Source organism: Myotis daubentonii, chromosome 14 (assembly GCF_963259705.1).
Source record: "Myotis daubentonii chromosome 14, mMyoDau2.1, whole genome shotgun sequence".
NCBI lineage: Eukaryota > Metazoa > Chordata > Mammalia > Chiroptera > Vespertilionidae > Myotis > Myotis daubentonii.
In genome coordinates this window covers 51,591,991-51,616,224 of record NC_081853.1, presented here as the reverse complement: position 1 = coordinate 51,616,224, position 24,234 = coordinate 51,591,991, and the positions used below count along the sequence as shown (strand labels likewise).

The 24,234-nt window shown below is 52.7% G+C and overlaps 1 protein-coding gene across 1 annotated transcript in view; it reads right to left on the bottom strand.

Annotated features, from left to right (window-relative positions):
- The window catches only part of ITGA9 (integrin subunit alpha 9), a 261,202-nt gene that overhangs the window by 5,805 nt on the left and 231,163 nt on the right, over positions 1-24,234 (bottom strand). The window contains exons 25-27 of the mRNA XM_059664393.1: positions 23,926-24,045; positions 20,274-20,375; positions 9,348-9,467 (exon numbers count right to left, since the gene is read on the bottom strand). Of these exons, the coding sequence (XP_059520376.1) occupies positions 9,348-9,467; positions 20,274-20,375; positions 23,926-24,045 (342 nt within the window). The remainder of the gene's footprint in view (positions 1-9,347; positions 9,468-20,273; positions 20,376-23,925; positions 24,046-24,234) is intronic.

Below are 24,234 nucleotides of genomic sequence, written 5' to 3'. Positions count from 1 at the left end.
TCCACCCAGCTGGGGACCGCCTACACCCGTGGTCGGCAAACTGCGGCTCGGGAGCCACATGCGGCTCTTTGGCCCCTTGAGTGTGGCTCTTCCTAAGCCTTAGGAGTACCCTAATTAAGTTAATAACAATGGACCTACCTATGTAGTTTAAGTTTAAAAAATTTGGCTCTCAAAAGAAATTTCAATCGTTGTCCTGTTGATATTTGGCTCTGTTGACTAATGAGTTTGCCGACCACTGGCCTACACCAACTACCCCCACTGCCTCCAGAAGTGGGTGTGAGTCCAGCTGAGCCTGGAGGGCCACCCTGTTAAACTCAGTCCAACTCACGGACTTGGGAGCTATAGAGATGGTTGTTGCTTTTAAGCCACTACCAGGGGTGGGGAACATCCAGCCTGTGGGCTGTATAAGGCCCGAGAAATCATTTGGTCTGGCCCTGCCAAGGCATTAGGGGTGAGTTAGTCCAAATGTAGCGGGCCAATTTAACCTCATATATATTTTTTATTGATTTCAGAGATGAAGGGAGAGGGAGAGAGAGAGATAGAAACATCAATGATGAGAGAGAATCATTGATAGGCTGCCCCCTGCCCACCCCAGGGATTGAGCTCTCAACCCGGGCATGTGCCCTGACCGGGAATTGAACCTGGACCTCCTGGTTCATAGATTGACACTCAACCACTGAACCATGCCGGCTGGGCAGCAGGCTAATTTTTAAATTGATAGTTCTGTGCGGCCCGAGAATGATGTTATACATATCCAAATGGCCCTTGGCAGAAAAAAAGGTTCCCCACCCCGCCTAGACTTTGGTGTGGTTTGTTACGCAGCATGCGTTAACTGACACAGCACTCCTCGTGTTCTGTCTGACTTAATGAATGAACAGCCCCAGGAAGGGTGGCAGAGAGGCAGCTGACGGGGTTCAGATAGAAAGAGCGTCACTGTGCCTTGTCCTGTCGGAACAGACCCTCCTTGTCCCTCTCTAAGAAGGACAAAGGTCGCCACTCTCTCAGAGCTATGCTAGCCTGAAGATCTGACGCAGAGTGAACAAACAACCTAGCAAGGATTTAGAGCGCCTGGACTGGCTCACACGTGTACTCATGTTTCATGGGTGTCACATTTGTTGCCTAAACGTGAAGGTGCTGTCGTCTCCTGCAGGCACCCAGAAGCAAGCTCTTTTCTTCCCAAAGAACGGGCGTCAGCATTAGTCCTAACGCCGCCTGACCCACGCTATGCCCCACTCCAACACTGCGGTGTATGGAGAACCCTGTGGCCAACACGACCTCGGTGTGGTCTCCAGAGGGAAGGTTGCATCTGCCACTGATGTTTGCTCCTTGGAGGCGAAGACCATGTCTTAAAACACAGCCCACTCTCATGGGGAGGGAGCGCTGGGTACAGTAGCGCAGGCTGCGCACAGCTGGAGAGCCTGTTAGCGGGAAGGAGGTGCCAACAACGCACATCACAGATAGAGGCACAGACTTTATTTCAACTATTTCCCAGCAGGTGTCAGTAGAGAGACTTTTTCCAAGGAAACCAGTAGAGTCTGAATTTCGGACAGACGGAATTAAGTTTCTGGAGGAGGGGGCGCTGTTTACTAGTTTGCACAAAGGTGCCCTGTCGTCTAGTGGGGTCTCTGTCACACCGACGCTGCTTATTACGTGACCGAACGAATTTGATTTCCGAAAATGAGCCGATCGCCTTAGTGCTTTTGCTCAGAGCCTGGTTTGGGCTTTTGGTACAGAACCCAAAGCCCTGGCTCTGAGTTTACCAAGCAGTGGTCCCCCAAACAACTGTGTCAACGAGGTTTGCCAGTGCCCAGGACCTACTCAGAGGGGCGGTACAGGCCAGAGACGTGGCACGGGGACCCCAGAGTCCCGATTACCGCCCAGGCACCAATGAACGACTGTGCGCCACGGGGTACGTCATCTGCTGGCTCTGAGCCCCAGTGTCTTTGTCTCTGCCCATGAGACCCGTGGCCTTCTCGAACCTCCTCGGGCCATGAAACACAGCCACGGCTTTTTAGGTCGGTCCCCAAAGCCAACTTGGGACTACAGCCTGTGGGGCACACGAAGAAGGGACAGGCACACAGTCCTTGCCTGATGCCAACTTTTCTGAGAGTTTTTGGAAAAGTGAATTTTCAACTTTTCTATTAAGGTATGGATCTGTTACGAAGAATTACAACATTCTTAAAAATTAAGACCAAGCAAGACTTCAAAGGCCTACCTCTCCTGCAGAAGGCCTTCCTTAGGCACACACTGTCCCTCCCGCGAGGACTCATGGTTGCGTTGGGGAGGAAACTTTGAGAAGCGTTGGGCAAGCCTATGCTTTTGCTGCCAGCTGAGCTCACGCCGAGCATGTGGGAAATCCCCCCACACTCAATTCCAACCCAATGGAGTCAATGTTTTTCTGCACTTTTTCTGGAACCTTCCAGGGCTTCCTTTGCCACTTGAGGGGCAAAAGGCCCTGTTGATCACTGTCCTGTCCGCCGCAGAGGAAACGGGCATGGAGCTGGAGAGGAGAGAGCAAGCCCAGTGTCGCTGAGCTGAGAGCCGAGGGAGCACAGTGCTTCCTGGCCGTTAGTCTGCGAGGGTCCCGCGGCCCCCAACAGCAGCTCCCTGAGCCTCTGGACGGACTCACACCATTTTTCTGATAAACTCGTACCAAAAAGCTACCAGAAAACATCTAGGGAAACAGCAGATTTCCCCCCCGAATAGCTCTAATTAGGGAGGCGGGGGCCTAGGAGGAAACAAGGCTAGACTGAGTCCTGGGGTCTGCAGCCGGCAGCCCCGGGCTCTTTGGGGTGCGAGAGGGAGATTGGCCTGGACTCCAGGACATCTGGTCTTGGTGCGACCCCCACCCCCGCCTTCCCTGGCCTCTGGGCTGCCTTCTGGGCAGCTCTTCCCAGGGCTCGGGCACACTCCTTCTTTGGCTGGACTCAGGCCTCCTGTTTATGGGTCTCTTCAGTTTCTTGACTATTTACACAGCATGTCTCTGCCTCGAGATGTCAACCCTGCAACATCAGCCCAGTATTTACTTTCAAACATAAATAAGCCCCACGGAGTGTCTCTGGCACATGGTTTTAATTGAGACAGCGTGATGGCTGCTTGCGCGCGCATGTGCATGCGTGCATGCGTGTGGTACGGACTCGTGTATGCATGTCTGTGCATTTTTCTTTTTCCTTTGGAGAAGCAAGGATGGCTTCCCCAGCCTGGCTGGAGGAAAGGTGACGACCCCAGCGACTCCCGGGGGTCGGGGGGTGGGGGGGGGGGAGACTGCCAAACCTTACACGTTCTCTGAGCCATTTCGCAGATTTATTTTTCTAAGTGCTTCTGCTGGGGGTTGGCAGTCATGCTCTCAAATAAAAACCAGGAGCCCAAAGCCAGCTCGAAAGCAGCAGGCTCTTGGGATAGCTCCAGCTGAGGTCAAGTTTGAGGCAGTCCTTTTTCTGAGGGCGGACAACACACTCTGCAGCCCTCTCTTCACCACGGGTCAGAGGGAGGGGCCGCGGGGCCGGGGCCTTTGGGAAGGGCGGGCCACAGGGCTGGCCAGGCCATGGCACTGCCCTCTGCTCCAGGCCATCCTGGCGTGCGCGGGGCAAACAGGAGAGAGAGGACAGGTTCCTCGGCCGAGTTTTCTCCCTCGCTGAGTGGCCGCCTGTGTGTTTTGGCAAACTGCATACAGGAGGGAGGAAGCAGAGAGCTGCCTGGGGCCCCAAATGAGGTTTTTTTCTTCTAAGTGAAAGACATCCCAGTACCTTTATCCTCTTACCACTTGACTCAAAGGCTGGCTTAATGACTGAAAGCACTTCTTAAAGGTACAGGTCACAGACAAAGTTGTTATCGCTACTGAACCGCTGAACAAGAAAACGTCTAGGGAACGTCCTCCTATAAACAGGCCTTTAAGATTGTCTTCAAGAGGCACCGGGCCCAGGCCGCTTCAGACCCCGCCAGGAGCTAAGGGAAAGGAGAAGGGACTCATTTGAAGTTTCGCCCCTTAAAAGCGCTTGGCTTTGTATTTCAAAGTTTTCTTCCTGCATGGTGGTTTGGCAGGCTCCTGTGATCCTCGCACATGAAGTTTAAATTATGGCTCCCGGTGTCTGCGAACATCCCGGCTCTGGGCAAGTTGACTGGGATCCATTTCAGTATTTGTAGAAGGGTCTGGTTAGCTCAAGGCCCTCGCTGTGGATTTTGCGCTGGGGCCAGGGCCTGCTGCCGCCAAGCATGAGAGAGTGGCTGAGTTGCCAGCGGGCAGTCCTTCTAGAAGACTCTGGGGTCTGCCCAGAGTCACAGGGAGAGGAGGCAGGGAGCCTGGAGTTCCGCTCTGGGTTTCCATTTTAGATCAACAGCGGGTGATGGGTGTGTGAGTAGCACCACAGCGACATCCAGAAGGGCCAGGAGCTGGTGGGACGGGCTCCTTCACCTGCCAAGTCCTCCTCACCTCTCAGGGCGTACACGGCTCAGCCATCATCTCTGGTCACTTAACTGATGGAGTGAGGGCTGAGCTGCTACCTCTGGCAGGGCTGGCAGCCTTTACCACGCTCTCCTGGAGCCTCCCACCACAGACAGAGACAGACCACTCCGCTGGAAGGGCCACACGGATGGGCCCTGAGTCTCCGTGGTGAGGAAGAGGGGCTCAGCTGAGCCCAGCCTCCCAGCCATCCCCACAATGTGCCAGGCATGTGAGTGAAGCTATCTCAGACTCCTCAGACCAGACTGGCCACCAGGTAAATGCCACTGAGTGGCCCCACTCAATGTCATGTGGCACAGAAGCAACCAGCCAAACCCTTCCTGAATTCCCAACCCACACGTTTGTATGATACGATGTAATGATTGTTTAAAGTCACTCAATTCAGGGGGGCAGTTTGTTACGCAGCCATAGCTAACTGATACAATATAAAAGCCTGCAATTCAGGCATCAGCACCACCAACAGCCATGAAACCCTGCTGGAGTGAATGCCTTTGGGGTATCTGCTTAGTCTCTTTCTTTTCTGGGATTCACCCCCACTTTCACCCCATTACCTCAAACTGCCATCTTGCATTTTTCTCGTACCCCAGCCTCAGCTGTTTGGATTAGCGGGAGACATGGGACCAAAACCGGTCCAGTCTGATTGTCTCCCAGCCAACTCCCTGTCCCTAGCCACAGTTGACAGGAGCTAAGCCAATCAGAGTCTCTAAGACTTTAGAACACGAATCAGAGGTGACTGGAGCAACCATTCCCTCCCGTGTGTCGGGAAGCATGGAGAAAGCTGGTCTGCTATGGAGAAGATGATGCAGGCGTGTAGAGGAGCAGGGGGAAGGGCTGTGTAGGACAATGGGAATGGTGGGGAGGAGGGAGAGTGCCTGCTTTGGTTTGTGGACATTTTCTGGGTCTGAATACACACATTTCCTTTGGTATCGATGAGGACCTTGCATCCTTAGAATTCTCTCTCTTGCTTAAGTGGCAATGAATACATTTCTGTGTGTGTGTGTGTGTGTGTGTGTGTGTGTGCATGCAACTTGAAAAAAATGGCTGAGATAAATATATTCAGCCCTAGAAACAGAAGAGAAAACTGCCCAGGCTAGTGAGGTGATAGAACGTCCTTCTGTTGACTTGCCCTCTGCTTGGTGAGGGTGACTGGGAGGAAGTCTCGTCTCCCGGAGGCAACCGCACTCACAAAGCCTGACAGTAAACTCCTTCTCTTCCACAACGACTCCCAGCCCTGCCGTCCTCACCTGCTTAGGGAAGCCACTCACCACCTACTCTAAAGCCAGCAAGAGACACATACTGTTTCCTTCCCGACCCCTCAAGTCCAACTGGCCAACACCCCCTGCCTCTTCTAACTGGGTCCCCTCCTCCCCACCCTGGAGATGGACCTCGTCCCCATCCTGTCCCCAGATCTCCCTCTTGAAATAGATGAAGCCACACCACTGCTCTGCTTCCAGACCCTCATGGTCCCCCTTTCTCCTGGTCAGGCGGGCCCATCCCAGCTGAGGGGGGTCATCTCACGGCGGCCACTGACTGCCCTCCCCTGACACACCTCACAAGCCGCCCCCCACGAAGCCTGCTCATCTCTCACCTCCTCTTCCTCTGCATGGATTATCCACCTGCCCTCTGTTGCCTGGAAAACCCAAACCAAATGCAAGGTCAAACCTCGCCTTGTGAAGGCCCTGTGATTGCCGCCCTCTGCTGTCCTCCCCAGGCCACGGTCGAGGGGGATGTCTGCCTTCATGGTCCTGGCTCTTTTGGGTCACACACAGCTGGGTGACCTCAGGGTCTTGGCTACCCCACGGCAGCCACCTCCTGCGACCACAGTCTTTAGTCCCATGGTTGGCAAACTGTGGCTCACGAGTCACATGTGGCTCTTTGGCCCCTTGAGTGTGGCTCTTCCTAAGCCTTAAGAGTACCCTAATTAAGTTAATAAAATGTACCTACCTATATAGTTTAAGTTTAAAACATTTGGCTCTCAAAAGAAATTTCAGTCGTTGTACTGTTGATATTTGGCTCTGTTGACTAATGAGTTTGCCGACCACTGCTTCAGTCAAACACAAGAAAAGCTAAGCAGATGCGGGTGAAGGCATGTGCTCGGGAGATGGGAACCCCCGTGCAGCAGAGCCAAGAGGGAGGCCAGAAGGAGGGCATCCGAGCCATGACAGCAAGTGGACACACTGCTCACTCTGTGTCCCTGTCTTGTCCCACACACCCAGTCAGGGAGGATGGCACTTCTTCTCATCTCAAGAGCCCATGCAAAGGCAGACGGAAGGAAGGGACACACACACACACACACACACACACACACACACACACACACACCCCAAAGCCCTTACTGTCTTTTCAGATCTCACACACTGAGCTGGCTTTGTTCTCCGCCCACAGACCAGCGGCTGTCTCAGCAGGAAGGGGTTGGAGAAAACGAAGCATTAAGAATCCATCCGGCCACACTGATTAAACAAACAACAAATTGGCAGATTTTTAAAAAAAGAAGGTAATATCCACTCCTGGCAAATATACAGGAAATTGGGCACTTAGGATACACGGCTTACAGGAGGGTGCATGGTGTAACCTTTCTGGAGGGCAATTGGCAATATGTGATAAAAGGCTTGATATACACATTTCTTTTGACTCGGTAATGCCATTTCCAGGATTTCATCTTAAGCACATAACGAAGGATTTGTGCAAATATTTGGCTCCAAGGTTATTCACCGCGGCACTGTTGAAAGAAGTGTGAACCCGGGAGCCACCTAAATTCCAACATCAGAGGTGGGTGAGTAATCTGCAGGCCCTGCAGCCTTAAGGCAGCGCTGGAAACAGGTTGTTAACGACATGGAAAGATGACTAGATACTGTGAACAGACGCCTGGTGCCTGAAATGCATGGGATGTAAGATAAACGTATTTTCATGTAATATGCTCAGTATACTTTTCTTTTAAAAATTTTTATCTTAAAATGTGACTTTAAGAAAGAAGAAGGGAGGGAAAGGGCAGAGAGAAAGAGAGAGAGAAACACTGATATATTGTTCCACTTATTTATGCCTTCACTGGTTAACTCTTGTATTATGCCCTTGACCGGGGAGGGGGGGGGGGTTGAACCTGCAACCTTGGTGTATTGCGACGACCCTCTAACCAACTGAGCTACCCAGCCAGGGCTCAAAATACTGTCCTTCAACTTCCAGACACCTTCTCAGGTGAAGTATCTCTAAACTTAAAGCCATCAGCGATTAGGTCCAACTGTCAATCTGAAAAATCCTATATAATAAAAGCCCAGCAACCAAATGGCAGAATGACCAGAATGACCGCTTTACCAGTTGCTCTGACAAGCACTGACCACTAGGGGGCAGACCTCAATGCAGGAGCTGCCCCCTGGTAGTCAGTGAGCTCTCACAGTGGGAGCGCTGCTTGGCTGACTGGGATGAGCGGTGCTCCCACAGCATGCTGATCCCCGCAGGCCACGCCCCCCACCAGTGCACAAATCCTGTGCCCCGGGCATCTAGTGTACAATAAAACACTATTTTTTCTGTGTTTCTAGACTTCTTAGATAAAAGCGTAGTTATTATACTTCTCCAGATGAATAATTAAGCCCAACGCTTTCATTTTAGAGGTCTTACACCTGAAAATACATCAAGCATATTCTGGGAAAATGTAACAAGCATGTAACATGCTACTCAACCAAGCAAACGCCCGGAGAATGCCTGGCCTGTGTCTATTTTGCAGAAAAGGGCCAGGAAGAGGCAGCACTGTGTCACCATGGTTATTTCTGGGACGTGGACTCTGAGTGCTTTACAATTTTTTTTCCTCTTTTTTAAAATTTATTTTTATTGATTTCAGAGAGGAAGGGAGAGGGAGAGAAAGAGGTGGAAACATCAATGATGAGAGAGAATCATTGATTGGCTGCCTCCTGCACGCCCCCTAATGGGGATCGAGCCCACAACCCGGGCATGTGCCCTTGGCCCAAATCGAACTCGGGACCCTTCAGTCTGCAGGCTGATGCTCTATCCATTGAGCCAAACCAGCTAGGGCTTTGCTTTTTCCCCCCTCTTATTATGTTGAAACACTAAATACAAATTATTTTGTAATCCCAACGAAACTACTTATTTAAATGTAAAGCATCCATTCTTAATAATGTAAGAGGCTGTTTCCGCCTGCATCTGAAACCTGGAAATCTGGGAAGGCAGGGCTCTGGTGTCCGGGAGTCCCAGCTCCGGTCCCTGGCGCTACTGTAGGAGCCGGGACACCGTGGAAACAAGAACAGACAGGGCCCCACCCACCAGGAACATAGCTGGCTAGTGGGAGATACAGACCTTCATCGGATCACTGGGGACACGCTGTGGATGAACACAGGCTCTGAAGGGTAAGGACTCCAGCTCTCTGAGAGCAGACTGTGAGGCAAGAAACCATCCTAGACTTGGGGGCGAGGACACCCCTTTCTCCTTGAGGAAGTGACAAGAGGTAAGTCACAAAGGATGAGCAGGTGCTCCTGGGGAAGGAGGCGGGGCAAGTCTACACCGGGTCACCTACCCACGCACCACCCTGGGGTGGGAGAAGTTACGATGCAGCGACTGGCAGGACTCGGGGCCTGTAGCCCATCTCAGTTACCAAGAAATCGCTCTCTTATTCCACATGGGGCAGAAACAGTGAGTCTCTCTGTAGTTCCTTCTCTTGTACCTTGTACTCCCCCCGACCCCAAATAAATGGTACACCAGCTAAGTCCCAGAGGTTACTCCCCAGGCTCCTGTTTTGAGTGACGCTGCCACCCGTCTGCCGTACCTGCCCTGTGAAGGACGCTCCAGCAGGAATCCTCTCCCAAGAGGTTCTCACCCGCGAGGCAGGAGGGCCGGGCGCCCAGAGGTGGGGGCCTCTGGGGACCCGCGATCGCAGACTCACCTTCCAGAGCAGCACGGCCAGCAGCAGGAAGATGAGGATCCCCACCAGCAAACTGATGGCGATGATCCACCCCACGACGTAGCCACGGGGTTCCAGGTTGTGCAAGGCCTCGAACACCACCTAGGAGGCAAAGGCAGCGAGAGTGAGAGCGCTTCCCGCCGGGAGTGGCCCTGGCAGGACGGAGCCCAGCCTGGACTTGGAGCGAACCAGAGCAGAAACCACCCCTTCCCACCTGAAGGCAAATGGAAGAAAAGCTGCCTACAAAACCTGGCAGGCGCTCTGGGAACGGACGTGAGGCTTCTTGGCGACGCATGCTCACTAGCTGTGTGACCTTGGGCAAAGGCCCTGACCTCTCTGAGCCTCATTTTTCTCATCTGCAAAACAGGGATAGAACAGCACCTCCCAGAGAATCCAAGGGTAATTCAGACAGACCCCCAGCACAGCACCTGGCAGAGCTCACCCAGGACGCGTGGGGGGGGCGGGGCGGGGGAGGTGTGCTCCTATTAGCATCGTCATGGATGGCAGGGACATTCTTTTTGAGGTTGGGCATGGTTGGCTACTTTTTAATTTTTAAAAATGATTTATTGACATCTAATATAGAGAAAGGTTTACCTAACCTAAGTGCACAGCTCACGGAGTTTCCATGCACTCAATGCTAAGCGTATCTGCGGAACCCGTACCGAGATCAAGTTCTGAATGTGACCAACCCCGCGCCCCCCCCCCCCCCCCCGGAGCCCCTTCACCCTCCTTTCCAGTCTCATCTCCCACCGAGGGTAACACCAGCCTGGCTTCCACCAGCCTGGATTAGCCTCCCCTGCTTTTGTCCTCGATGTACCTGGAATTCAACATCATGTTTGGGAGACGGAGCCGGGCTGTGGCCCGTTTGTTCTCATTGCTGGACAGCATCTCACCGTGTGAAGACGCTGCTGCTTTCTTTATCCAGCCACCCACGTAGGGGCTCTGACCAAGGATGATTTTCAGGCACGAGGCCACGCTGAAGGAAGGGTGCCTGGGAGTGGGAGGTGGCGGGATGGCAATGGGCTCTAACGTTTGTCACCTAAGCCCACTGTTTTCTATCTGGTTCCGATGAGAGAGTCCTGTCCCAAAGTCAGAGTCATGCCTTTGGGTTCCTGCCCCTAAGAAGCCGTGTGTCGAATCACCTCCCACATTTAGACTCTCTCGTGGTGTCCTGTCCAGATGAACCACGCGACACTATTGGCCAAGAAGCGTGACTTGAGGCCACCAGGACACGACTCTGTGTCCTCCTCTGTGGACTGGGGTCTGAAAGGGACATGACATCGTTTATGTAAGATCCCGGCGTGCGGTCGCGGAATGAAAGCTGCTGGAGCTTCTTCTTGACCATGAAGCGCCGAGACCGGCTGTGAGCTCCCAGGGGGTCAGCTGCGAGGAGCAGCCCTTTGGGTGACCCTGTTGGCTTCTCAGGGACATTGCATCCCATCGAAGCCACCCGGGAGGTCTGGTTCCGTGGAGACAGACACAGGGAGAGTTTCCGCTACAGTTTAGTCTGGCAAGTTCCGCAAGAATGCGCCGTCACTTCCCCGGAATGCGTGCTTAATCTTTTATTATTTTTAGTGATGCCGGTCAGCTTCTTGGACGTGCGCTTGATGCTTTGGCAGGGCTGGTTCCCGCCCATCGCGGCTCGGATAAACTCCTCTGTGGGTGGAGATCCCAGCATCCTGCGGCTCTAAGAAGTCCCGTCTTAGATGGAAACCCAAAGGGAAGAAAAGCAGCCTGGGCTCCGGGGACAGACAAGACAAGCAGGTCTCGCCTCCACCACGGACGCATCCTGTCTCTAGACATCTTTTCTCTCTGACCCCTCGTCCCACCCCCAGTGGCTGCCCCAGGTCAAGGTCTGTTCTCTCACCAGCACCGTTTCAGGAGGCGGGGAGAAGCCTCACAGCTGCTGTCTTTGTAAAACACAGGACTCATCACGTTGCTTCTCAGTTTACAGGATCGACGGCTTCCCTTTATACTGAATCTGTATTACAGCACAGGGTACAAGCTGGTCCCCTCCCCAGATGTTTGTGTATTCATGACATTCTGGCCAGTGAGCATCATCTCCCCTGTGAGACCTGGCTTTTTATCCCTCTGAATGCCTTTCTGTTCCCCGTGTGACAAACTCCAATACTGCTCACCTTACAAACGTTCCTATCTTTTGTTGTTGTTAATCCTCACCCGAGGATATTTTTTCCATTGATTTTTAGAGATGTGGAAGGGATGGGGAGAGACACAGAGAGAGAAACATCGATGTGAGAGAGACACATTGATTGGTTGCCTCCTGCACGGGGATCAAGCCTGCAACTGGGGACATGTCCTTGACTGGAATCGAACCCACAACCCTTCAGTCCTCGGGACAACACTCTATCCAGATCGGTAGAGCTGTTCCTCCTCTTTGATCCATGAGTTCCACACTTAAACATTTACCCGAAACAGGAAAAGTTTTCTATTCAAAGAGGGTCGCTGCAGAATTATTTAAATTGGTGCAGAAGTAGAAATATTCTAAATGTCCAACCACAGGGCAAGAGGTCAGTGTCATGATCACTCCTGAAGTGGAATCCCACAGAGCTACTGACAATGGCGATGATAAATCTGGCTGTCACAGTATGATTCTCAAAAACGTAAACCATGACTCTCATATAGAAATACAGCGAATACATGTTAATTAAAGACGCATTTAATTCGTTACTGTGGGAATCAGCAGGCTGGCAAAGGCAGTTCAAAGAAGGCTCTGACTACAGGGTGGGGCAAAAGTCAGTTTACAGTGGTGAGCACCGGATGTGCAGAATTAATTTTTTAAATATGTATTTTTATTGATTTCAGTAAGGAAGGGAGGGGGAGAGAGAGATAGAAACATCCATGATGAGAGATAATCAGCGACTGGCTGCCTCCTACACGCTCCCCACTGGGGATCGAGCCTGCAACCCAGGCATGTGCCCTGACCAGGAATCAAACTGTGACCTCCCGGTTGATAGGCTGACGCTCAACCACTGAGCCATGCCGGCTGGGCCAGCATTTATTCTCGTATTATTACTTATTAATTACTGTATTATTTTCCATAAGCACAACTGTAAATGTGTAGTGACGGAAAAACAAACAAACAAAAGAATTCTGAAACTGGATACAAAACTCGGTAATTCCCGAGAGGTGCATATATTATAGCTTATATAACCTTTTGTATTATAGTTTCAGCCAGACAGAAATCACTTTCATCTTTTCTGGTGGAAGTCGTTTATCAGTTATCCTCTCCTATGGGTTAACATGGAACTTCACAGAAGCTGGGTCCTAGAAGGTCAAACAGGCAGGTGGCACCAGCGCTGTTCTTAAGTTTCAACGTGTGCGAGACCACAGGGAACCCGATCACAGGGCGGGTTCTGAACAGCCAGGCAGGTGGGGGCCTGGGACTCTCCGTGTTCAATAAGCCCCGGGCAGGCCAGGGCTGCTGGGCCGGGGCCACACTTCAGGAGAAGGGGACAGTGTTTGCTCCAAGATGCCAGGTAGGACAACTTTTTGACTGATACCAAGTTTTAAGTTCTTTGAAAATGTGACAGTAACAGGGGGGAAATAATAAATGTTCTAATGGTGAGTGAAGAAAATCAGGATATCAATTTAATATATAGAAGACTTCAGCTTTGCAAAAAACAACAACAACACACACACACAGTAGAAACATTTAAAAGTAAAAGGTGGTTTCTGAGATGATGGTTGCTTTTTTCGTTTCTATTTCTTACTATTGAACATGTTTCTCACTGAGCATTTAGAGCCAAGTTAAACAAAATTAACGAGAGGCTCTGCCCCAGCGCCCCCTCTTCCAAGAAGCCTGCCCACTCCTCTCTTCAGCAGAATTAATCATTCTCGGAGCTTCTGGAAACATGGCAATTTCCAACGCTTTTAGCAGAGAAAACCCTACTGGAGCATCTCAATGTATAAAACAGAAGAATGTGGATTCTCTGGCTGTAAAGATGGGCAGCCAGAGCCCTGCCTGCTCAGCCCCCTCACAAGCCTATCCCCTCCAACCCCACTTCCACCCCAGCCCCACAAAGCTTAGTTGTAAAACCACAGCGATCGCTCCATAGTCCCATTTCTAAGTCCTTCTCACTGAAAGGTAATGATGTATCTTCCTGTCTACAGACTCCAGCAAACTGTGAGTTCTTCGAGAACAAGGGGTCAAATGCATGCTCTCCTGTCACCTACACCACGGCAGGGATGCGTGCCGTGACTCATGAATGCATAAATTAACGAAGTCAGCGTTGTCTACCAGAATGTCAGATGAAGCATGGATATGACTCAGTCTGCAAGCAAAGAGAAGATGGGGCTGGCAGCTGGCGTCTCTGTGCTTCTCCTTGCTCTACTTCAAAATGCACCTGCAAATGTTATGTCTTTGGGAGAAGTCCTGGCCATCCATTTATCCACCTGCCCACCCACCGACTCATCTGTTGGTCCATCCATCCACCCACCTGCCCCCATTCATCCATCTGACAAATGGACATGTAGCACCTACTATTGCCAAGACTGTGGGGACTCATTGATGAGTAAAACAGGCAGTCTTTGCTCTCATGGAGCTTTCTGCGTATAGACAATACTGGCCAGATAGACACATGCACGCAAAAGCGTAACCCTGGAAAGTGGCCCCAGGGAGAGGTTCATGGTTCTAAAAGCCTGGGCGAGGCATGGCAGTCAGAGAGCGTTCCGTGCTGAACAGCTTGAGTTGAGAGTTAGAGGATAAGCAGATGTGAGGTTGGAGCAAACAGGTTGAACCAGAAGCCAGAGGAAGGAAGTTGTTCAAGATGAGTCTGGAGAGCTAGGCAAGGCTGCGGCCACAGTGAGAATTATATGCTCCGTCTTAAGAAAATGGGAGGCTGTGGAGGGTTTTCGGCAGGGGAGTGACATGGCTGCAGAGAGGCCTCTAGCTGCAAAACGGATGCAGAGGAGAAGGGAGAACGGTATGTGGGGGCTCAAGGAACAAACAGCCCTAGTAAGAGGGTTGCAGGGCGAGTGGTTTCCCCAGGGGAGAGCTATGCATCTGGTATAAAAAGAGAAAAGAGAGTGAGGATGAAGGGGGCAGGGGCCTGATAGTCTGAGAGGGTGGTAGGAGGCAGACAGATGGGGAAGGCAGAGGTTCTGACCAGCGAAGGGATGGATGCTGGCATGGCTGTGGTCTGAAGCTGGAGGGCTTATGTGTTGGATGCCAACGCCTAGAACAAGAAAACGAGGAGCATGAGGGTTTGCTTCAACAGAGCCTTCGAGGAGGACAGACCCAGACGCTGGGCCCCCTGCCTGCCGCTATAAAGCCTAAGGCACCTGAGGTTGGCAAGCTGGCATCAGGAAACAACCAGGAGCCCAGTTCCAGGCCGAGGCAGCGGTGAACCTAAACCACAGGGCTTCACTTCTGTGTTTCTGGAAGCTTCCACATTCTGACCATTGGGACTATGCCCAATTCACAGCTGGAAATGCTCTGGTCTCCATAAGGCCCGAGGGCATGACCACAATGGGGCCCACCTGTCCCAAGCTGGGGGGTCAGTTCAGTCAGTTCCACCACCCCACACCCACACCCACACCACGGGAGGTTCAATGGGCTAGAGGTCAATTACAACAGCAAGACCCTCTCTGCAGCCAAATAAAAAGTGGAAAGAGAAGAGCATGTGGGACAATGAAAGGTCATTTTCACCTGCTTCTGACGACACCTAATAGCCAGGGAGGGGGTGCAGGGGAGGGGCGTGGGGGCTGGGAGAAATGGTCTTGGCCCAACCATATCTAAAATTGCTCTCGGATCACAGCCTCCAGAAAGCCCATCAGCCGGGGGGTGGCGGGAGGCTCCTGGAGACGACATCAATGAGCAGAAAATAAGCTGTGCATCTGGCAAGATCAACGCTGCAAGTCTGCGCTGAGATAAACAGATGTCAACCTCGCCCATGCCTGCCCGGACCCGGGTCCAGAAATTCCTCGACCTGCTAGAATCTGCCGGAGAAGAAGCTGGGCTGGCGCTAATCCCTTTGTTGACAAGAATGGGGCACATCTGCTGAGCACTTACGACGTGCCAAGCGCTGGGCCGAGAGGTTTCATTTCTCTTCCTCCTGCGGATCCTCAGAACCGCTCTTGAAAGGGAGGAGGAGAGTGCCCCTCCTTGACCTCAGGCTGCCCAGGGCCCTGGAGGAGCCCCAATTCTCCCCTTGATGAGTAGGTTGCATCTGCGTGGGGACCTGGCCACAAAGGGACGAGTTCCAGAATCAACAGGCATCTCAGTCTGAACATGATGTGCTTCTGAGGCGACGAGAGCCAAGGGCGCTCCCAAGACAAAGGGCCAGCTGTCTTCCACCCAAGACCGTGATGCTGACCTCCTGCTCAGAATGGCTCTCGCTGTGTGTGGGCGCGGGGCGATGGGGCGATGGGACGGCAGGGTCAGAGGGACGAGGGATCAAAGAAGCCTCGGGTCTTGCAAACGGGCAGGGCTGGCTCTTCCACTGATATGCTGTGGCACCTCTGGCTGGTAGTCTCCTCACCTCCTGGAGCCTTAGTTTCCCCAAGAGAAAATGGGAGCAGTAATGCATAGTTCACAGGGATGACGTGAGAGTGACGGGAGAGAATTCTGTCAAATGGCCCATCCTGTCCTTGCCATCTTTGTGTGCAATGAGACCTACTACTACCCGAATGGTGGGCGCACCAGGCAAGGGCTTTGCATCAAGACGATGCAGCTTGCCCCAAGGTTAGTGCCAATGCAGCGGTGGAGATGGTGAACAAGGGCTCTAGCTCAGATGGGAGCCCTAAGAAGAGCCGGGGGTTGGCTGGCCAGATACCGACTCTCGGTATTGGAGAAGCACGTGGGAAGGACAGCTGTCACTTTTCAGCAGCCTCGTGCTGAACCCACGTATAGTGCTGGAGCCTCCTCCTCTGTGTGTCTCAGGGCGAGGCTATGCTACAATAGCCAGAAATGCCAGTGACCGGCTCTCCCTGGGGACAAGAACCCAGGGACAGCTGTGTCCAGGGCATGGGCCAGGGTCTTCCTGGCCCCCCGGTTTTTTGACTCCTCTTATACCCCTGTTCTGGTTCTCCAGCCTCCCTGGCAATTCTGAGAGTGACTAGGTATCCTCCTCATCCCTCTGGTTCTGCCCAAATGAGACAGAGCCGGCCTGGCCGCTTTCTTGCACCTAAGACCTCACCCTATGCACAAACTCCATGTGCTAAGGACTTATTCTTTCTCGTGGGTTTATGTGTTTCTCGTACATTCTGCCATTTTAAAATATCAAGAAGATGGACTTGTGAGGTAATTCATAGAAGCTCCTCATCCAGCTTGAGAAGAAAGTGTGGGTGGTACTCGCAGTAGCAGAACAGAGCCTGTAGATTCCTGGTTCGCCTGGGGAAGTTTCTAACCTCAGTTGTTGGCAACTCTCCACGAAATGAAGAAGGTTGGGTTGACTAGACTAGGAAATTCAACATATTATTGGCATCTAATGCTGTACCCCCCTGGTCTCACCTGGGACTCTCAGGTTTGGGTCTATACAAAGCCAAGTAAGCTTGGTGTGGTTGGTCTCAGACACACGCTAATTCCCAGATCTATCCTATGTAATAAAGAGGTAATATGCAAATTGACCATCACTCCAACACAGAAGATGGCCGCCCCATGTGGACACAAGATGGCCAGTAGGGGAGGGCAGTTGGGGGGCCCCAGGCCTGCAGGGGAGGGCAGTTGGGGGGAACCAGGCCTGCAGGGGAGGGCAGATGGGAGCGACCAGGTCTACAGGGGAGGGCAGTTGGGGGCAATCGAGCCAGCAGGGGAGCAGTTAGGTGTCGATAAGATGGGCAGGGGAGTGGTTAGGGGGTGATCAGGCTGGCAGGCAGAAGCGGTTAGGAGCAATCAGGTAGGCAGGCAGGTGAGCAGTTGGGAGCCAGCAGTTCTGGATTGTGACAGGGATGTCCGACTGCCCGTTTAGGCCCGATCCCAGTGCATGGCATAACAAGAAAAGACACAAAAGGTCACAGGGAAGTTACTGGATTTCCCTATCAGCTAAGCTGACCACCATGTAGACCTGAGGTGATTAAAAAGCTGATTGTTATGTGGAATCGAATGAACAAAATAAACTGATGAACAAAATAGATCCGGAGACATAGAAGCATGGAACAGACTGACGAATCTCAGAGGGAAGGTGGGGGTGGAGGGTGGGTGGAGAGAGGTTAACCGGGAAACTTCTATGCATATGTGCATAGCCCCTGGACACAGACAATAGTGTGGTGAAGGCCTGGGAGGGGCAGGTGCAGGGTGGAGGGGGTCAATGGGAAAAGAAGGGGGGACATCTGAAATACTTCCTACAATAAAGATAAATGAAAACCCACACGATTGTTTCCTCTTCTCACCCCCGCCCCGCTCGAGACCAGCTGCAAGCACATTTCCTGTTCATTCCAAAGCCATAACAATGTGGGGCCTAATCTAAAATCCTGTGACATTTTTGCCTGATTGAAATTTGGTGGCTGCCCTCTATGGAAATTTCCCCTCAGAGGGACGACCGACAAAGAGCCAGGCATTCGGAAGGATCACGCAGGAAAGAACGAGTTTGTTCTAAAAAGGCAAACCTTCCTTCTCAGAGAAGATTTTTTCTTTTTCCTGCCAGGAAAGCTGAGAACAGATGGTAGAACTTCACCGGAGCTCCTGGATTGAAAAGGGCCAAGTCCGGGAAAGGCGGAAGAAGGGGGCAGGCACTGTGGGCGACGCTGGTGCTACTTCTTTTCTTGGGAATACTGAAAAAATCAGTTGCATTGACAGCTTCTTCCAAAGAACTCTCAACAGTGAAAATATCACCCCCACGCTCGCAATGGAACAGTAAGGAATAGAAGTGGTGTTTCGGGGGTGTTCAGATGACTCACTATCCAACAATAGGATGTTCAGCAATGTCTTCCTGCATCCCACACACTGCTCAGTGTTCCAGAAAATCGAGGGCCCTGTTCCCAGTGACAGATTAAAAAAAAAAAAATCTACACAAGGGATTCCACCTGTAGGGAACCTGTTAATTACTTCCATTAGCTCTTTACAAAAATTTTATTGATTTTTTTTTTTTAAGAGAGAGAGAAAGGAAATGAGAGAGAGAGAGAGAGAACATCAATTTTGTTGTTCCACTTATTTACATGTTCATTGGTTGATTCTTTATGTGCCCCGACCAGGGATCAAACCTGCAACCTTGGCATATCTGGGGGATGCTCTAACCAACTGGGTGCCCAGGCCAGGGCGCTTCCATGAGCTCTTGGCTGGGAACACTGTGGCCCACCACAACATTCCAAGGCCCTCGTGTTGGGCTTGTGTGTCGTTCTATAAGACTCTCTAACCAGCGCTATGACCATGAGCAGTGAGTCACCCTTCTCCTTCACATCCCGGGAAAACGTCTGAATTAGCAGTGACGTGGCCCAAAGGCAGGGAGCAAAAGGCCCCAGCCAACCTGACAGACTGCACCTGCCAGGAAAAGGGCCGTTGGCAGTGAAGGGTTCCAGCGTGACCCCACCCCATCCCATTTGCTTTCTATTAGTTAAAGGACTGTGTGGACGGTTCCCCAGTGAGGAGAGGAGGAAAGCTGCGCATCTGACAGGCCCTCCCCGCTGAGCTTGGATCGGCCAGGTCCTCGGCAGCTTTGACTTCCTCACCATCCACAGGTTGACACGGAAGTCCTTCTGTCCCAGCTGGTGGCCTGTCTCCCGCTCACCACCACCGGCAGCAGGACTGAGACGTCACTGAGGTCCCTGGAGACTGATTTCTACTTGGACCCTTCCCAACCAGGGTCTTATAGGAAGGGCTTTGGCCCAATCCCATCCTAACATTTAGACATGTGGTGTCTCCACTGTTATCAGAAAATAAGTTAACAATCTCGCACGACCATATTTTTCCATTGATTTTGAGAGAGAGTGGAAGAGAGGGGGAGAGACAGAGAGAAACATTGATGTGAGAGAGATGCATCGATTGGCTGTCTCCCATATGCATCCTGACCAGGGCTGGGGATTGAGCCTGCAACCGAGGTACGTGCCCTTGACTGGAATCGAATCCGGGACCCTCCAGTCCTCAGGCTGATGCTCTATTCACTGAGCCAAACCGGCTAGGGCCTTTTTTTGTTTTTGTAAATAAAAAAATCTTTATGAACATACCACTTCTGTACATTTGTCCCAGGACCACTGACTCTTCCAAGAGAGGGTCAGAGGGTCAAGTCTCCCTTGAGATAAGGCAAATTCCAGGGAAGGAGATGCAGAAAGGTGGCATCCTCGCCCGGCTCATTGGCAAAACCAGTTCACAGGCTGCTGTCTCCCCTTCCCAGGTGCCTGGGAGCTGAGTGTGGGTGTCAAAGGGTGAGCCTCCCCTCCCCGCCCCAGGAAAAGGCAGCAAAAAGCCAAGGCCACGCTTCTCCTCCAGCCTCTCCCCTACCCAGCGTCCTGGTGGCCTGTGAGCCAACTGCCTTTTATGGAGAACCAGGGGGAGGTGGGAATGAGAGGGAAGGCTCTAGGCTTGGCGATTTGGATGCGTCCTCTCTGAGTTACTCGGACTTGTTTTCCTCCAGGGCTTATCCATGGAGCAAATTCATGGGGGAGGCAGCTGAGGTTGCAGGGAAAGGTCTGCGGAGGATAAAAATAGCCTTGGCTTCAGCGTGGAAACCCAAGCCCTGTCACGGGCCCTTCCAGACTCTTTCCTTTGGCGGGTCACAGGAGGGAGCCTTCACTTCAGGATGGATTCCTACAGAACAATGCGATCCCGACAAGAGCAGGCCGCAAGTCCTCCCGGGGGGGCCGGGAGCCGAGGCAGGCATGGTCCTGCCAGCCTCTTGGCTCAGAGACCATGTTTACCCTCAAATTCCAGCCCCAAGCCACCCAGATTCCCTCACCCTCCGAGGAGGGCGGCCCCAGCGGGTGGCGGCGGTGGGGGGGGAGGACGGGCTGACTCACCATCATCTCCTCTGGGTTCCCGGTGGCGATCTCCACCACCCGCAGGGCAGGGTCCACTTTCACCTTGGCCCGGGTCATGAACTGGATGACAGACGAACTGTCCTGCAGAGGGAACAGCACAACTCACCGTCAGATCTTCCAGTGACCATGGCTGGGGACCAGGCAGAACCGAAATGCCAGGATTCCCTGCGGACCGGACAAAAACTGTATCCCTGAATCAGATACCTCCCCCTCCCAGGCACCCCCCCGGAGGCAGAGATCTCCAGGCTCCCTGGAGAATTCTTTCATACCCCGGAGGATGCGGAAAACCGAAGGAGTCTGCCCACCACCAGCACATTGCTAGCTTGTGTGCTGTGGTTTCCGAGCGCAAAGAGCCAGGCATTTGGGTATTGATATGGACGTAGTCACAGAGAGCAGAGAATAAATACAGCTTAAATTGTGTAAAACAAACCCAGGCCTGGCATTCCACAGCAGGCATCTGATTTACATTCCCAAGCATCTTCCTGCCCTGACCACAACCCTCCAACCCTTCCCAGGAGTTACTTTTAACTCTTTCTTTGCTCCTAAATGAAGATGTTTTGGGTTCAAAGCCATTAAACATGGAAAGACACGAGGAAGCAGGAAGCAACGGGCTAATACGTTAGGCTGTGGCCCAAAGAGGCAGGGGCCCGGGTGGGCTCAGAGTTAGAGCCACTGACCCAGAAAAGCAGAACACAGCTCCCAGGCAGGGATGTAGAAGGAATTTGGAAAAAGACAGGGGTTGGCAAAATATGGCTTAGGAAAGGGCCAGATCGCATTTTCAATCTGGGATAATAATAATTATCACCATCATCACAGGTACTAACCATGACCATAACAATAACCGTAATAAGGAGGCTCACTGTTGGGTTAGAGGCTGAGCTGTGAGGAAGCTGCCCCAGCACAGGCCTTGGTGGCTGCGGGAGAAGAACCCTTTCAAAGGAATCTAAGTCCTCTGGTAATTAAAAAAATCAGATCCCACATTTCACATGGAAACTTAAGGTCAAAACAATAAAACCTCAAATTCCCTTGTCTGGGGCCAGACCTTGAGGTCAAAGGAAAATAAACACACTGGAGGCCCAGGCGAACCTCAGGGCTGGCGCCGTCCCACATCCTCAGGGAGTGGGGGGCTCCTGGAGCCACTCCCGCTCCTCTCCCTAGGGGGGCGGGCTGTGGGCCTGACACCGCATTTCAAGCACCTGGAGCAGCTGGGCCCCATCTGGCCTCCAGGTCAGCCTCCTTCTAGGCCTGGAATTGCTGCTGAAAAAGCATCTGCAGGGAGGATGACCCTCCAACACCCGCAGAAGTCAGCCGCTGGCTTTCTGCTCTTAGGGCGCAGACTGGACTCGGTGACCCTGGGGGACAGAGTCAGTGGGACATGCTGCTTGGCAAAGGGTCTCCACGGATCCCGGAGAGAGAGGGAGATGCAGAGGGTCAGGCCGCAGAGCTGGGTACAAGGAAGGCTGGAGGCCTGGCCCGTAGGTTAAGGACAAATGACCAAAGTGCAAGGGGCAGCCGCCTGGGTTCAGGGTGAAGGGGGAACCGGAGTGGTTTCCCGCCACCAGTGCCAACACCAGGGCTTGGTTGACAGTGGGGAATAAAACTGTCACCAGGCCCATTTGTCAAGAACACAGACAGGGTGGGCACATGTCTCTACCGTCATAGTCTGTCACCTGACCGGGGGCCCCAGGCCAGGGTGGCGCCTGCAGTGATGCGGGGCTTCCAGACCCCCTTCTGGGATCACGCGATGCCAGGGGTGCTCTAACTCATGCCCGGGCCTCTCGCAACTCTGCCCCTTTTCAGGGGACAGGGGCAACAGGGAAGCTCTACTGTGTGACCCCAATGTGCCCCAAACCCGTTTCCCTCCCGAGGAAACCAGAGCAAGTGGGACTGTGGGTGGCTCTCCCTGGGTGTGTGAGGGCTGCCCGGCTCCACACAGGACGTGGGGAAACATCTTGACTCCCCAGTCCCCTCGGGTCAGCGTGGGACTGCCATGCCCAAGGGAGAAAACACCCCTGGAATGACTTTCCTAAGGGCGTTCATTCGCACACGGACAGGCTTACGCGGACTGACATGTCTAGTTTTTCCAAAGGAAAATAAATAGACGCTCTGTGGTTAACGTGCATATTTAGTGTTATCTTTGCGTGTGATTATTTTTAAAGCATCTTGTTGGATGTGGCCTTACGTACCCAGCAGCTCTTCTGTCAAAATAAATCAGAGTGAATTTGTATGATTTTTTAAGGGCCGCTGATTCACTGACTGAGGTATTTTTTTAATGAACTTAGAAACTATATATTTGTATTGATTTCAGAGAGGAAGGGAGAGGGAAAGAGAGAGAGAAACATCAGGGATGAGAGAGAATCATTGATTGGCTGCCTCCTGCATGCCCCCCAGTGGGGATCGAGCCCACAACCCATGCAATTGAACCATGACCCCATGGTTCATAGGTCGACGCTCAATCACTGAACCACACTGGCCGGGCTATGAACCACTTTGGATAAACTCACAATAGCAAAGTGACTTGAGATTCAAAAGTTGGACATCTCTGAAACAAGGTGGCATCTAAACTTGGCTCACAGACTACCACCCACGGGTCAAACCCCGCCTTCTGCCTGTTTTTGTTATCGTTTCACTGGGCCCCAGCCACACCCATTTGATTGAGCACCGCCTATGGCTGCTTTCATGACACAATGGCAGAGATGAGCAGTAGCCAAAGACTGTATGGCCCTGCAGGTCTCAAATATTTACTACTAGAGGCCTGGTGCATGAATTCGTGCACAGGTGGGGTCCAGCCAGCCCGCCCCTATGGGGGCTGATCAGGGGCTGGGGGAGAAGCCACAGGCTGATCGGGGTGGGAGGGGCTGATTGAGGGTGGGCCAGCCGGGGAGAGGGGCCATGGGAAGTTGGCCAGCCAGCCTAGCCAATTGTGATTGGGGGGCTGACTGGGGGCGGAGCTGGCTGGGGGGAGAGGTTGTGGGCCAACTGAGGTGTGTGGGGCTGATTGGGGTGGTGTGGGAGGAGCTGATCAGGGGTGGGGCCAGCCGAGGGGAGGGGCTGTGGGAGGTTGGCCTACTGGCCGCACCCCTGATTGGGCTGGTTGGCTGGTTGCAGTAGATGTCATAGCAACTGGCCATTCCGATGTTCTGGTTGCTGGCTTTTTATATATATAGATTGGTCCTTTACAGAGAAAGTGTGCCAAGCCCTTGTCTAAAATGTGGTCCCCAGACCCAGAGTACTGGCATCAGCAGGGAACTTGTCGGAACTACAGCATCTGAAGCTTCACCCCCAGGAATCTGCATTTTAACGAGGTCTCCCGGTGATTCAGACAGGAGCGACAGCCAGAGAAAAATGCGCGAACCAAGAAGCTTGTTAAAAGGAAGGTGCCGACTCAGCAGGTGTGGGGTGGAGCGCAAGATTCTGCATGGCTAACCAGCTCCCAGGGGAGGTGCCGTTGCGGACCCTTGGCCCGCACTTTGAATAGCGAGCCCCCGTGTTTCCCCCTGGCACCCTCCGGCAGAATTCCCACGGGCGCCGGCCAAGAACGCTGCAGAAGGGGCAGGCAGCGTTTCAGGAGAAACCCATCCGGATGCTCTTCAGTGAACCTCGCGGGGGCAGTGAGTGGCTCAGGACTTACCTTCTTCAGTATCTCTGTGTTCAGCAGCATGTAGATGTCGATAGCTCGGCTTTCTTCTCTAGCAAGGGCGCTCAGGTTACAGCGCACTGTTAGGCAAGTGATTCCTGGTTTCTCACAGTCCTGAGAAGGAAAAGCAGAGGGCTGGCCAACGGTAGTAAGAGCAAAGACGGCTGCCCGGCCGTTTGGGGAGCAGAAGGCTCCACCTGCTTCTATCCCGGCGACTAAGACCACTCCAGGCAGAGGAACCGCAGGGGAAGATGCGATCACGCCTTCTTGCCACCAGAGGGCAATGGAGGGATTTCCTGCCCG